The sequence below is a fragment of the Petaurus breviceps genome, unplaced genomic scaffold (genome assembly GCF_028583685.1).
Source record: "Petaurus breviceps papuanus isolate PSGF00001 unplaced genomic scaffold, PetGlider_PUasm1.0 227, whole genome shotgun sequence".
Classification (NCBI taxonomy): domain Eukaryota; kingdom Metazoa; phylum Chordata; class Mammalia; order Diprotodontia; family Petauridae; genus Petaurus; species Petaurus breviceps.
In genome coordinates, this window is record NW_027185896.1 from 10,395,426 (window position 1) to 10,411,676 (window position 16,251).

The following is a 16,251-nucleotide window of genomic DNA, read 5'->3' on the forward strand; positions in this document are numbered from 1 at the left end:
AGAGAGAGAGAGAGACAGAGAGAGACAGAGAGACAGAGAGAGACAGAGAGACAGAGAGAGAGACAGAGAGAGAGAGAGAGACAGAGACAGAGAGACACAGAGATAGAAAAACAGAGACAAAGACAGAGACAGAGAGGGAGAGAGGGAGGGAAGGAGAAAAAGTGTTTTTCATTCTCAGATGGTACTTGGACCAACAGAAAAGACTGAGTCATTCTTGCTTAAATCTACTGCTGAAGAAAAGGATGTTTATTCCAAACTACATACTGACGTGCATCTAAAGTGGTAGATTTTACCTGCATTTGATACAAATTTTGAGAAGCAATTTGGAATATCTATAGGACCCGACGAAAGTCATAAAAAAAAAACTCTGACTAAAACAGATGTCATAAGATTTAAAAATTGTCCTAGTTTAAAAAAATCAACTCAGCAAGACCCCTGTTCTTTCATTCTTTTCAGTTCACTTGTCCTTACACGGCTGTTAAATAGAAGAGCTCCATCAAACTTTTAATATGTGTAGCAATTCTGAATTACAAACCAGCTGGTGATTCTCTCTTCAGGATACCAAATGAAAAAGATTCATTTTCTATGTTCGAGTTTCAAAAAAAAAAATCGAATTGAAGCCTAATTACAGATTGCCAAGGAATTGGGGTTTCCTCTTTATAGCCTCCATCTTGCTGAGCTCTATTTCTTAGGCTTATCTTACCAAGTTGCCTTGATCAATTCAGGATTGTTCTTCCAATATGCCCGTTAATGACTCCTCAATCTAAATTTAAATGCCCCAAATCACAGCATTTCCTAGGAGAGACTACCACATCCAATTAGCAATAAAATTGGACTTTTCTGCCTGTGTTCTGCTTCTGCATTTTGTCCCATCATTCCTAGAAAAATCTGCTTATAACATGTGAAATAATACCTCCATTCATGATGTTTACATATGTGGACCCTGATGCTTTCATCTCATTCTTTACTGCTTACTGCTAATCAAGGTACTAAATAATTTAACCTCCACTAGCAGAAACCAGGTTAAGACTGCTATAAATGAAGCTTAGACCAACATTTTACACCATATTTTACAATATGCAATTCAAAATGGGCATGTGACCTTAATATTAAAGATCATAGGGGAAGCTAGGTGGCTCAGTGAATAGAGCACCAGCCCTGGAAGTCAGGAGGACCTGAGTTCAAATCCAGCCTCAGACACTTAACACTTACTAGCTGTGTGACCTTGGGCAAGTCACTTAACCCCAATTGTCCTGCCATCCACCCTCCAAAAAGACCAAAAAAAAAATTAAAGATCATGCCATAAAAAATTAGAAGAGAAGATCACATACCTTTTACAGCTATGGGCAAGATATTATTGTTTTATTAAAGAACAAAGACATTTACCACAGATAAAACAGATCATTTTTATCACATGAAATTGAACACATGTAATTTTTATTACGTGAAATTGCACACAAAAAAATGACTGCATCTAGGATGAAAAGGGAAGTGGTCAACTGGGGAAAAAATCTTTGTATCAAATTTCTTGGATAATGGTTAGGTACACAGACAACTAAGAGAATTATAATTATGTAAGACCAAGAGCCATTCTACAATTGTTAAGTAGTCAAAGGATATGAACAAATAGTTCTCAAAAGAATTTCAAACTATTAACAACCACTCAAAAGAATGCTCTAAACCACAAGTAATAAAAAACACAAATTGAAACAACTTTGAGGTTTCACCTCACATACTACAAATTGGCAAAGATGATAAAAGGTGAGAATAGTTAATGTTGGAGGAGGTGTGGAGAGATGGGCACCCTAACATACTGATGCAGTTATAAATTAGTACAATCATTTTGAAAAACAATTTGTAATTATGCAAATAAAATGGCTAAAATGTCCATACTCTTTGGTCCATTGTTGGTGTGTATGCATACACACCAGAGAGATTATTGATACAAAGAAAGGCACTATACACCAAATATTTATAGGAGCACTTTTTGTGGTAGCAAAGAACTGGAAACAAAGTAGATGCCCATTGAATGGAGAATGACTAAATAAAATATATTTTAAAATAATAAAATAAATGTAATGGAATATTATTGTGCTATAAAAAATGGCAAACATGGTAAATACAGAGAATACACAATAACGATGTAAATGTAAAGAAGTACAAAATAATTGAAAGTTAAAGTTGTCAAATGACAAAAAACAAAAACAAGCTTGAACCCAAAGGAGAGATATGAAAAGACACCTCATGTCTCCTTTGCAGATTGGAGTGGGGATGGGGACACTGACTATACTGTTATGACTCTTTTTGAAATAGTGATTGATTTTGCTGATTTCCCCCCTCATTTTCCCCTTTTTTTCCTTTAAAAATATTGTTTGTTATATGGAATGGCTCTCTGGGAGGGAGACAATATGGGGGAAAGCTTAAGGGATATAAAAACAAAAAAAAATCAATAAAGTTTTTTTTTAAGCTGTAAAGAATTTATTTTCTGGTATCTTGCAAATCTAACCAAAAAGCCTTGGATGGAGGAGGGAGAAGCCTGCCTATAAATAGATAGATCTAGATCTGCACTAGCTCTAGACTCTTATCTAGATCTGTGTCAGTATCCATATCTATAGCTGCCTATATCCACATCCATATCTATACCTATATCTATTTCCATACCTATAGCTATAGCTAATCTCCCAAGTTAGACACCATGGAGAGTAGCCATAAAGAAGGAAGAAAAGTAGTTGAGAACCAACAAGGTGAAATTATATTCTGGATCTGATTCTTTTTAATGGGGAAGAAATGGTTGCTGGGGTAGAAATGATGGGGATATTGGAGGAAGTGACCACTCCTTCATAGATCTGATAAAGTAAAGGAAATTTAGGCATAATCTGACATGCACCCTAAGTTTTAGGAAAGCATATTTCAAAGGGTTCAGAATTTCATGGATTAAAATTAAAATCCCACAGTGTAAGTCAACCCAGAAGGGATAGAAGATACTGAAAAATTAAATTCTGAAGACACAAAGGGAAATAATTCCAGTAAAGAGGAAAAAATGAAAGTTGTCTGAAAAGACTGATATGGATGCACAGGGTGTTCACTAACCAACTTAAATTTTAAAAGGATATACACAAAAGATGGAAGGAAGGCTAGATGACATTAAAAGCATGGTGTGGTTTTATAAAAAGTGTTAGGAATGTTAAAAGTCAGAAGAAGTTTAGATTGGGGAGAGAAGTTACAATCAACAAAAAGCTATATTGAGAAAAGGGTGATCAAAGATGGGATTATTTGTGGTGGATGGGATGAAAATAACTGATAACAGAGAGAAGGTAGAACTGTCTATTCTGATTTCACTTCTTTTTTCTCTGCCAAAGAACAACTTTGCACTGGAGATGGCAGAACAAAAAAGGCTAATCAGGGAGTTGAAACCCAAGATAAGTAAGAAAGGAGTAAGAGATCCCCTGGCTATTCTTGGGGAGTTCAAGTCACCAAGCCCAGGGGACTTGGGTCTTGAAAGAACTGGTAGATAGAACTGCTGAACCAATCAGTATAGGTTGGACTAGCTGGCAACCACAGAGGACACTTCCAACTCTCATATTCTGGTATTTTGATTTCCAAGCTGGCCCCTTCTCCATTAAATCAATCTCTCTCTCTCTCTCTCTCTCTCTCTCTCTCTCTCCCCGCCCCCTCCTTCCCCCTCTGCCTGTCATTTTCTTTTCATATATTTACCATACACTTAAGCCCAAGGTGTAGCATGGTAGGAAGGGGATCAGATTTGGAGTTAGGAGACAGATTCAGATCATGTCACATATCAACAGTGAGATTCCATACAAGTCATGACCTCTCGAATCCTCTAATACTTCAGCTATAAAAAGGAGATAATAATCCTTGTAGTAACAATACCATAGGGTCCTTGTTAAGATCATATGAGATAATGTATGTCAAGTACTCTTTGAACCTTAAAATGCCATACAAAATGTCAGCTATTATTATACCCATATGCTATTCATATATTAAGCACTAATAATAATAGCTAACATTTATATAGAGCTTTAAGGTTTGCAAAGTTCTTTACAAATATCATCTCATTTGATCCTTACAACAACTCTGGGAAATGGATGTTATTATTATCTCTATTTTGCAAATTAGGCAGACAGAGGTTAGGTGACTTGCCTAGGGTTCTACAGCTAGTAAATGTCTAAGGCAAAATGTGAACTCAGTCAGTCCTCCCAAATTCCAAGTCCTGTGGTCTCTGTATTGTGTCACCTAGTTGTCTCTATGTAAATGTTGGTTATCATCATTATTACCCAAGTACAGGACAAGAGGCAGTTATGGCACAGCAGGCAAAAGAGGAGCCATAGAGTCATAAAGACCTGGGTTCAGTTTCTGCATCTGACATATACTGTCTTTGTGACCATGGGTACATCACTTGAGCTCTCACTTGGGAGAGGCAGTATGATGCAATGGAAAGAACACTGAATTTGAAATCAGAGGACTCAGGTTCAAATTGCCCCTCTGACGCTTACTGTCTATGTGACTTTGTAAGTGTAAGTTACTTAATTCCCTTCGGCCTCAGTTTTGTCATCTGTAAAATGAGGAGGATGGACTAGATAACCTAGAAGGCCTCTTTCAACCCAAAACCTACAGCCCCAGTGCCCAAGGCAACTTTTTAAAATGGTTGATTTACCCCCTCACCCCCATGCCACCTCCTCCTTCTCTCCACATAGCTAGGCGGCCAGAACACATTGATCTGGCAATGTCTGTGTGCAGAATGTTTCTCATATGCCTTCCTTCTGACTCCAGCTGGGGAGACCTCCTCAGGGAGTGAATCAGTATATGGGAGAGAGAAATAAAGGATAAATAGACACAGCAGGAAAGCTATATCCTTTGATGGTGTTTAGTGTTCTGGAAAGGAATCCCTATTCTCCTGTTCCTTTTTCTTTTCTCCAATGCCCTAAGCTACTCTTCCATGGCTCCCACCTTTAGCTCTGTCTTTGGCTCATATTCATTTCTTCAACATGGGTACATTTCTGAGCTCTTTTACCTTTCTTTTCTGTGAAGTATCCTAGAATGGCAGAATTAGAGGGAACATCAGAGGCCAACCCATACTTCATTTGGCAACCAAAAACTTGACTTCTACCTCACAGGGCAGGACTAGAAACAAGGGACAGAGGTTCCAAAGAAGCAAATTTAGGGCTGACATAAAAAAAAAACTTCCTAAGGGCTAGGGCTATCTAAAAGGAGAGTGGACTGCCCAGAAAGTAAAGCTCCCCTTCACTGGAGGTCTTTAAGCAGAAGCTGAATGATCACTTGTTGGATATACCAGGATGGGAATTCTTTTCACATATGGTTGAATGAGGTCCCTTTTAACTCTAGTCAGTGACTCTGTGGTGCATTTTTCATCACTGCTGCTTACTACCTTGTGTGAGTTTAGATAAATCATTTAACCTCTCTGGGCCTCAGTTTTCACATCTGCCAAAAGAGGAAGTTGGACCAGTTGTCTTCCAAAGGCCCTTCTGGCTCTAAAGCTATAACCAAGTTTTCTCCCACAAAATGACCAATGGGGAAATGTTTTACATGATTGTACATGTGCTTAGTGTCTCAGGAAAGGGGGAGGAAAGGATAGAATTTGGAACTCAAAAATTTACAAAGAGAATGTTAAAAATTGCTTTTACATGAAATTGGGGGAAAAATATCATTTTCACAAATCCCTTCTATGACACTGATGACAACTAGTCATTCAAGGAGACCTCTAGGGAAAGCAAAACCACCTTTTCTCAAGGCAGTCCATTCCCTTTTTGGATAGCTCAAATTGTTAGGAACTTTTTCCTTGCATCAAACCTAAATATATGCCTTTCCACAACTTTTGTCCATAGTTGCTATTTTTGTCCTCTGAGGCTAAACAGAACAAATCTAATTCCCTGCTGTTTGACAGTTCTTCAGATACTAAAAATGCTAGTATTGTAAGCATTAACACGATGTAATGGAAAGAATACTGCATTTTGATGAGAAGACCTGAGTTTAAATCTCAGTTCTAGAATGAATGAATAAATGAATGAAGTACTTCTGTATGAAGTACTTCTGAATGAAGGCTTCTGTCTGACTAGGACCAATGGTATACTCTGGAACAGGTACTCAAGCTTTTGGTATGGCTGGGTCTGGGCAGAAGTAGTCAGTGGGAAGGGGGCCACAGGCCAGCACACTTGCTCCCTGATTTAGAGTTTACTAAAATACTGGCCCCTCCTGTGCAAGCCTCCTTTCAAAAAATCTCACACCTGTGTGTATTCAGATACACACATTGTGCACCTATCACCTGTGTCTGATAAAACAAATAAACAGGCCTAGTGTCAGGGCCAGGGTACCCAGAGGGGGCTCAGGATGGTGCAGTAGAGCTCATGGAGAAGGAATGGCCCCAAAGGAGTCCTGGCAGCCACTGCCCTCCCTTGGGTTTTCTGGGGCCAGGATGCCCCAGACATGGCCTTTTCAGACTCGGGCTTCACAAGGCCTTTGCCACAGCCTACTTCTAGGCCTCACATCTCACCACAATGCTAATAGTGTCGGGCATTTCACAGGAGGAAATCCAGAAATGGCACCCTCCTGACCCTAATGACTCTGTTCTTTCCAAATACTGAGCTGCAAGCACTTACCTAACTGATCAGTGTGCAGAACTGAACTGCTCCTCCACAAAAAAAATTAGTCACTGGCGCCAAGTAATGAAGAGTGCTCACCTCTCTTAATAAAGCCCACACACCAGGAGCTCAGCCAAAGGAACAAATTGACTCATCTCCCCCAATATTGTCAGATCTTCCCCCAGAACCTCACACTTACCTTTCACACCCCCCACATTACACACCTACGGTGCCACATTTTACAAATAGATACCAACTTGCAAACAATTATTCTCACTTATCTCCCACTACCCAAGGCAAAAGGATTTCTCTGCTCTTGATAGCCTGAGAATCACAAGCCAGACTCTGCTGTGAGGTCCCTCGGTTTCCATGGTCCCCTTGGGAGTCACAGTCCTGAGCCTGTCTATGGGACAGTCAATCCTTCCAACCTCAGGCTTATGCCTCAAGGAGGGAGAGGTCAGCTGGCCTCCCCTGAGAAAGACCCCTCCAAAGAAAGGTTAAAGTGTGCTGGAATCCTGGTGGTGCCTGAGTTCCTATGAGAAGGCTCCCTGGGAGGCAGGAAAGGTGACTGCCTGCCTGCTTGAGCGAGTGACATTGAAGCTAGTCCCCTTCCCCCAGGCTCAGATAGAGTGCTTGGGCCGTGTGGTAGAAAGAATAGATGCATAATGAATCTAAATGCATGCCCAGGTCCTTTAAATCCATGCCCCCCAGTCTGGGGCTTACCACAGGCCATTACTCTAAGAAACAAGCAACTGCTGTTGTACTTCCATAACCTCCTGGGAAGCTTACCACCCAGTGCCCAGCCTCCCCTGCAGGTCATTTCCCAATCACTCATTCCCCCAAACCACCACAACTCCCCAGCAACCCATCTGGCTTGATCCTCTAGCCTAAGTAAAGAGAGTTATTGGAGTTTGGGAAGGAATGCATCATTCTGCGTCTTAGACATTTCTGAGCATATTCTGAAATGCATGAGAAACTCTCTGTTGAGATGAGCTTCCTGTGGAGTGGGCAAAACCCTACCTCGAGAATCAGTGCTTCCATTGAGGGAAAAGAAGGTGAATTGATAGAGTGAGGCAGGAACCACAGACCCCATATTCAGGGCTCACCCAAGCAAGCTCAAGCACAGAGTCCACAGCCAGGCCTCACTCACAGTAAGTTGGGAACCATGGAGCCCATAGCCAGAACCTGTCCACAAAGAGGCAGAGCCAACAATTAATGGAAACACAAACAAGAAGGAAAAGGAAATAAGCTGATAAAAAGATTATAAAAGAAAGGCAGATGAAAATAAAGGTGCGATGGAGGAGAAAAGAATGTAAAAGTCAGTAGACCCAAAAGGTCAAGTTCAGTAGTGGGGAGATGGGGAACATACAGAGAAGGTAAATAGAAAGGCTGGTCAGTAGATAAACAGACAGACAGACAGATGACAGATAGAATCAATGTGAGACAGTGTGGCAGAATGGATCAAGAGATAGCCTTGAAGTCTGGGATTAAGTCTCTCCTCTGGCATATATTTGTTGTGTGACTATGGGCAAATGTCTCAATACAATACTCTAGGTAACTCTCAAGGCTGTGGATCACTGTAGAGCCAACAAGCATTGGTATGTCAAGTTTCCTTGCCTTCTGCTTCCCTGTGGCAGTGGGATCACAGGTCTAGGCCCAGTCCCTATCCTCATATATTGAGAGAGAGGTGGTCAAGAAGATTGGTTAGATAGCCCTTCTCAATAACCTCACATAACTTGGTGGACATTTCCAACTGAATTGGGATCACAGATTTATAACTGGAAAGGACCTTGGGGGTCATCCAGTTCAACTCCCCCATTTTTTACAGATGAGAAGCCTGAGGTCAGAGAAGAGCTGAAATTACTTGGCCAAGGTCGCATAGGTGATAACAAAAGTGGCAGAGCTAGGATTTAAATCTGGTTCCTCTGACTCTAAGTCTGGGGTCCTTCCTATTGCCAGCATAGCCTCCTCCTATGGGGTAGTCTCTGGGCAGACAAACAAGCTTGTTGGGTTGACATTAATAAGAAAAGTAAGCAGTGGTTACCTCTGTGAGATGAGGGTTGGGGTTGAATCCACACTGGTTGCAGACCTTGTTGTGACACTGTGTACAGGTGTTGAAGTTTGGCTGGTTGGGAGAAGAGGTGAGATCTGTTGTCTTGCATATAGGACAGAGGGTGCTGCTTGGGAGGGGTGCAATTTGGGGTACTGAATAAGGTGATGTTGGGGTGCTGCCTCGGTCTGGTGACACTGAGGGAGATCGGCCTGTTCTCTGCATCCTGCTGTCCACTTGTAGTGTCCGATGGGGGCCATCCACCTGTGGGCCAGCCTGTCCGTGAGTCCTCATCTCCCGCCGGCGGCTTTCATGGCTATGAGCAGCAGCCTGCTTTGGGGTGGGGGAAGTTGCTCTCTGGCCATCCAGGTGATCCTTAGGATCTAGTCTTCTGGACATGCTATAAGAGCACAGAAAACAAGGGTGATTCAGAGATGCAAGTTAGAAAAGGCAATGTGAGGCTCTTTCCAGCCTCAGGATAACACACACTTAACATGAGAGCCAGACTAGTGGAGTCTGTTTTGTTACTGCAGTAGCATTTCCCACAACAGTGTAATCCCTCTCCTTGTACAGGGTTATAAGAATAGGCTGCAAAGTTGACCTCATTTTTATTTATATAACACATTGAACAGAATTCACTCCAGGACTAATGCAGCATGTAGGAACATTCAAAGATGCTTTTCAAAGTGGCCTCCTCATTTGTTAAGCATTGAGTAGCTTGAGGAGGAATAGCACTACAGGGAACTCCTTCAGGAGAGACCAAGGAAATGAACACGGGAATGACCATCCCCTTTCATCCCTCCATAGACAGGGCTCCAGATCTCCAAATGAAAGTCTTTTCATAGCCAACTCCAAAGGACTGTCCATGTTCTTTTGGTTATACTAGAACTGGGTTGTATCAACTATCATTTGAAGTATGTGGCCCTTCAACTGCTAGAAGAAAATGGATTTCTTATGTAATAGAAGTGAAAAGGAACATGGCATAGTAAATGGAAAGCTGGTCTCAGAACCAAGAACATCTAGATTCAGATCCTGTTTATAACACATACTGGCTGTGTGACCCTAACCAAATCACTTAACCTCTCTCAGGCATCTCTCTAGAACTCTAAGTTGTGGGGAAGGCATCGATTTGCACTGATGGAGTGAGTTTCCTCCCCAGGAAGTTCCAATGCCCATGGAATCACAGATCCCTTTGTTATAAAATTCCTGGCTGTAATGAGATATGGGGCTCTGTGTGCCTGACATCAAAGTACCAGCTGAGTTCTGAGAAACTTATCACCAAAAAGTTGATCACTGAGTGATGAGGCTTTTTGGCCACAAAAGCGTATGTAACCTTGGACAAGTAACTTTACTTCTCAGTTTTGTTTTCTATAAGATGGAGGACTTAGACTAAATAGCCTCTGAGGTCCCTCTTTGTTCTAAATCGATGATTCTCTGAACTTTTGGAGACACCAACACACTGCTGAGAGTCCAAATCATCTGGAGTCCTTGTGGGATACCTACTCTTCAGGGTTGCTGGGAGGGAAGAGATAGGAAAATTCATAGATGTGAGTTCTTCTAACTGGAGATGCAAACCATTCACCCCTCAGGGGACTGGCCAACAATATGGCTCTCCCTCTCCCTGGCAAGTGGGACTAGAATTAAGATCTTTTCTCCCTAAGGACACTAAGCAATTTTAAGAATCAAGAGGAGTTCGGGAGAGTCAGAGCCTCTGGAATAATCAACAATGACTACCAAGGGCATGGCAACTGGACCTGAGTCCCAAAGCCTATTTGCTGTACTCCTGACAGAGTGAGCCTTTGGAGAAGTTTGAAGAGTGGTGCAAAAAAAACCCTCCTTTAGCCTTCCTTTACAGAGGGCTCAACATTCTAGCCATCTTTTCGTTTTCCACTAGCTGTTCCACTTTGGTTTCAATGCCACCTTCACCATTATGACCCCATGCAGGATACCCTCTGGTGCCACATCCCCACTTTTCAGCTTCTTTTTTTATATTACCTTCCCTTGTCAGAGTGTAAGCTCCTTGAGGGCAAGAACTGTCTTTCTTTTTCTTATTTGTATCCCCAGCACTCGGTACAATTCCTGCCATATAGTAGATATTCAGTAAATGTTTATTGTAGCATATCATAGCCTATAGAAAGTTGATGAAAAAGCTAAAAATAAAGTGACCTGCTACTCCCTCCCCCGAAACACACACACATTTAAGAACAAGCAAACAAAAAACCTCCTAAAATATAGTGGGAACTGGGATCCTGAAACTTCATGTGAACCACAACCTGTGGGGATGAAAAACTTACCAAGAAGGCTACCCTACCCCATCCCTCAACCAAACAAATGTCCATGTGTGACAGCCCCCTCCAACTAACTCTGTTCCTCTGTGAAAAGCAACCAAAAGTCCAACCACACCTAGAACCTATGAGCAAATCTGGTGAAGGTGTCTCCCGCAAGGAGCCAACCTCCACCACACCTCTCCATCCCAGGTGAAGGCATTTTCTCTGTTTTCAGATTTCTCATAATGATTTGCCTTTACTCTCCTCTGTCCCTGTTCATAGTTAACTTTGTATAATACTTAGTTGTATACATTTTATACAATGTCTATTAGATCATAAGCTTCCCGGTGGCAGGAATGGTCATTTTCTTCATCTTTGTATTCCAAGGGCAGAGCAAAAGGCCTTAAACATAATGAGTTCTTAATAAATAATGGCTGAACTTGAATTTGGACACTGGAGCTAGAGATAATCCAGGGCAAGGCAATTACAATGACCAAGGAATGCTGGGGATTGGGAGCTGAAAGGGAGAAATATGACCAGCTATGCTGTGTGAGCATGGCTCTGAGCACAGACCAGTTCAAAGTATCCCAGGATTTGTAGTAGAAAGGATTCTTAGGTATCATCTATCTGGTCCAGCCCCCTCATTTAATTTTTATCATTTTCTAAAATAAGTATTATTGATGACTTTTTTTTATATTATAGTTATTCCTGGAAATACTCTTCTCCTTTCCTTTCCTCCCCCAATGAACCTTCTCTTATACCAAAGAAAAAAAATGTGAAAACCTATTGTAAAGCCAAATCTGACAATATGTATACCATTCTGCTCTCTGCCAAAATCAGAGGGCTATTTCATTAACTTTTCTCTGGGACCATTGTTGATTTTTTTTTCAGTTCCTCAGGATTTGACTTCCTAAATTTTAGTGATGTTTTCATTTACAACTATTATAGTCATAGTGTATACTATTCTTTTGTTTCTCCTTATTTCATTCTGCACAAGTTCATATACATCTTCACACATTTCTTTGAATTCCTCCTACTTGTCCATTCTTAGTGGACAATAATATTCTATCATATTCCTACCTTAGTTTTTTTTTTTTAGTCATTCCTCAAATGATGCAGCTCCCTCCTTTTATGGAGGAGGAAAGTGAGGTCTAGAGAAATTAAAGGACTTGTAAAAGGTTAAGAAGATACAAAACAAGAATCTGTAAAATCACAAGGAAGTATTTCCATGCCTGGAATACTCTCTCTGCCTGCTGGCCTTTCTGCTTCCTTCAAGCCCCAACTAAAATCCCCCCTTTCATAGAAAGCCTGTCCCAATCCCTCCCCATCTCTAGTGCCTTCCCTCTGTTCAGTGGTCCCTATTTATCTTTTTTATAGATTGCTTGTATATGTTTGTTCGCATGTTGTCTCCCCATTGGACTGTAAGCTCCTGAGGGGCAGGGACTGGTTTTTGCCTTTCTTTGTATTCCAGGCACTTAGCCTAGCACCTGGCACAGTCAGGTGCTTAATAAATGCTTCCTGATTGATTGACAGGTAGACAGAGTAAACCCTGGATCCTAAAAAAGTAAAGGAGAGGGACTTCCTTAAACAGTAAGTTTAGACGAATAAAAGGCCAGTGCTACTTCAAACAGTGAAAACTGGCTTGTAGAACTTTATATGGTCTAAAAATAGAAATGCCATAGCTTCCAAAAAGGTTTCAGGAGATGTACAAATGCCCTTTCCATAATGGAACACTTAAAGTAATTAAGAAAATCATGGGGATGTCCCTAACCTTGTCAGGGCATCCGTACCCCAGCGAGCTCTTCAAGACCTGGATGATGGTCAAAGATGGACCATGGTTGGCCCAGTATGGCCCTTGTGAATGCCCTGATACTTTGGAGGTGCTGTAGCAAGGTTTCCAGGAACTGCCAGTCCCTCCAGGAATATTCGTGAGGACCTAAAGGAATTTCGGCTCAGGAGATAATTCTAGCTTTTAGTAAAGTAAATGCTTTTGAAAAGTGAAGCTTTCATAAAAGAAAACATCGCTCTACCTTTCCCACTGTCTAGGAAGCCAAAACCTACATTTGGACACGACTCTGCTTTCTTAAAGGATTCTAAATAAGGAGCTCCATGTTTCCCCATCGAGCAGCGAGTCAGTCCCTCCTACAATCTCCAACCATTTCAACATCCCTGCAGGCTTTTGCGTTCTTCACAGTTACAAGGAAATGCCAGTGAGTCTTGACATTCAAGGATTTCTGCAGTTTCTAAAATGGAATCTAACCTGGTCTGCACCTCTCATCTCTCAATAAACCAGACTGGGAATAGGAAGAAGCTATGACTTCTTCTGGAATCCTCCTTCACCGACTCATCCTGGTCTGGTGGTAATCCTGGGCTCTCAAAGGCTAGGCCAGAAGAGGGCAAGGTCTGGCAAGCACAACCAAGGTGGGAAAGGAAGGATGGCCACTGCAGTGGACTCTCTTAAATGTCGTTCAAGAGCCCTTCTGTCAACGTTCACTGATTCCTCACCTGTTTGGTCACCAGGTCATGGATTATTCTAGACAAAGCAACTCAGAAAGACTATCTCAAGCAGTGTCAAGGGGCTACAATCAGAATGAATGGAAGGAAGGCCCATGCCAACAAAATCATGGATCCTTTTAAGTATTAAGAATGTGGGATCAGAGATCTAGAACTGAGCGATCATCCAATTTAACTCCTTCACTTCACAGACAAAGAAACAGAGACCCAGGGAGGTTAAATGACTCTTATCCTACACACCAGTAGGGTCTGAACCTGTGTCCTTGGCCTCCAGAGCTAGTCCTCTGGCTCAGAGATTAAATACAGATCAAAGGCTGTTTTGTTTTACTTCTAAACTGAAAAGATTTAAGAGCAGGAATTTACCCTAAGGAATTTGAATGTCTGGAAGACCCCCTTTAAATTCAGGAATCCCTAAGAAATGAAGAGGAGGACAATCAGCCCCCACCTCCCAGCTCCATTGTGGTAGAGTAGGGAAGTAGCAAAAAAGGGAACTAAGATATCCTCAGCTCAAAAACCAGAGAGGGAGACAGACACCAGGGCTGGGTTTAAAAAGGTGGAGAGTTATATAAGAAGAAAACATGGCTGGCTGCGAGGGAGAAAAAGTATAGCACCTAGGGCCAAAAGGGAAAGAGGCCTTAGAGACCAACGAGGCCAACACCTTCACTTTTATAGGGGAAGAAACTGAGGCTCAGGAAGGTGGTATCTAAGTAGCAGAGCCAGTTTTCAAATGCCATCCCTCAGCCTCCAAATCCAGTGGGCTCCCACACCACAGCAGCTTCCCTATTGCTATGTGCCTCTTGGAGAGCTAAGCTCTCGACATCTTGGGATTTTTTTATGTGTGTTTATTAGTTTGTTTTGTTTTAGTTTGACAACAATTCAGCAAGCATTTATTAAATAATAACTAGGTACAAGGCCCTGTGGTAGGTGCTGGAGACAGGAGGATGAAAAATAGGAAAGCTTCTGCCCTGAAGGAGTTGCAGTCTATTAGCAGGGAAAGACATGGACATAAATAAACACAATACAAAGTAGAATGTTATCAGTTTTATCTTTTTTTAAAAAAAAATGTATTTCTTCTTTTGACTAGGAGAGTTGTTTTTTTATCCCCAAATGCCTCTGATGATGGTCCCATTGGGACCTGGGTAACCAATGCACATTGCTTCGGGCTACTGTAAAAGGCAGAGGGAAGCCATCCATGCAGATGACAGTTATTACTACCGATGCGATGCCTGGATGGATCTCTGATGTTGGAACTTCCTCCACAGAGGGCGAATCCCAGTGCATCCACACATTCTCATCCTTTTCCATATACTCCTAAAGCTCCCCCATAAAAGAACCACCCAGTGTGTTGCTGGCCTTCCTTTATTGAGGTCTGTTAACATTTTATAGGCACCAGCAGAGCTGGTGTATATATCTACAATGTTCTCACTACATGACATGGCCACCTCATTTTCTGATCATACACTCCTTGATGGTGTTTTTTTGTTTGTTTGTTTGTTTTGGAGAGGGGAAGGCAGTGCAATTGAGGTTAAGTGACTTGCCCAAGGTCACATGGCTTGTTTTGTGTTGTGTCTGAGGCCGGATTTGAACTCAGGTCCTCCTGACTCCAGAGCCAGTGCTCTGTTCAGTGTGCCACCTAGCCACCTCACTTGATGGTGTTTTTAGTCATGTATTTCTCTGTTTTTCTTCTTCTTCAGTTGCTTTTCAGTTGTGTCCTACTCTTCATGATCCCATTTGGGGTTTTCTTGGCAAAGATAGTTTTTGCCAAGTGGTTTGCCATTTCCTACTCTAGCTCATTTTACAGATGAGGAAGCTGAGGCAAAGAGGATTAAATGACTTGCCCAGAGTCACCTAGCTAGTAAGTGTCTAAGGTGAGATTTGAATTCAGGTCTTCCTGATTCTAAGCCCTGGAAATCTATTCACTAAGTCACATGGCTGTACTTGACACCACAGTTATTATAATTATTATTTTGTTACTATAACATATTTTTCACAGCAACCCTGTGAGGTAGTTAATGAAGGAACTATAACTGGGGATTTGTACTTGGGCACCAAAATTTACAGGCTGCTGACAGCACAGATTAACACTTAGATAGGAATAATTAGTTAGAATGGAAGCTACACGATAGGATTCTTCCTCCTTAGGTGAATTCCTCCCTAACTTAAATACAACCCCTTCTCTCAGCTTACCCCAGTCAGTGAGTGACCTTTTGAATAATGGCCTTACAGTGTTCTGAGGTCTCTGCTCTGGAGTGGTGTCCAAGGGTCTCCCCCAGTCAAATGATTTTTGTCTGAAAAGGCTGATTTGAGTGTCATTTTGTGCTGCTGATCCCAGGGGCCAAAACTGCCATTTACAGTTCTGGGTAGTACAAGTATTAGCACCATTTTATAGCTGAAGAAATAGTAATAGACAATGGAAGTAAAGTAGGGACCCCTCAACTCATATTCTGTTTTCTCTACCAGGGAGAATAAACCTTCAGATTGAGAAGTAAAAAAATAAAAATAGAAAACATTGAAACTTGAGATAAGTAAGGCAAGCTAGAGATCCTCACTGCCATCCATAAGTTTAAATAGTCCCCGAAGAACTATATTCCAAGTGCACTGAAAGAAATCATGAATGTGACTGCTGAGACATTGTCAGTGATCTCTGAAAAACTGTAGAGAACAGGAAAAGCAATAGGGGCTGAAGACAGACAACAGTTCCAATTTCAAAGAGGGAAATATGGGTTATTCAAGGTATTGGCCAGTGAGCTGAACTTCAATACCAGCCCTAATTCCAGTGTGCTTTATTAAAGGAATGATTACTTAG

The 16,251-nt window shown here is 41.6% G+C and overlaps 1 protein-coding gene across 1 annotated transcript in view; it reads right to left on the minus strand.

The window, feature by feature from the left end:
- Positions 1–16,251, minus strand: part of BSN (bassoon presynaptic cytomatrix protein) — a 239,918-nt gene that overhangs the window by 120,181 nt on the left and 103,486 nt on the right. Inside the window, exon 2 of the mRNA XM_069095712.1 lies at positions 8,659–9,064. Within this exon, the coding sequence (XP_068951813.1) occupies positions 8,659–9,063 (405 nt within the window). The 5' untranslated portion in view covers position 9,064. The remainder of the gene's footprint in view (positions 1–8,658; positions 9,065–16,251) is intronic.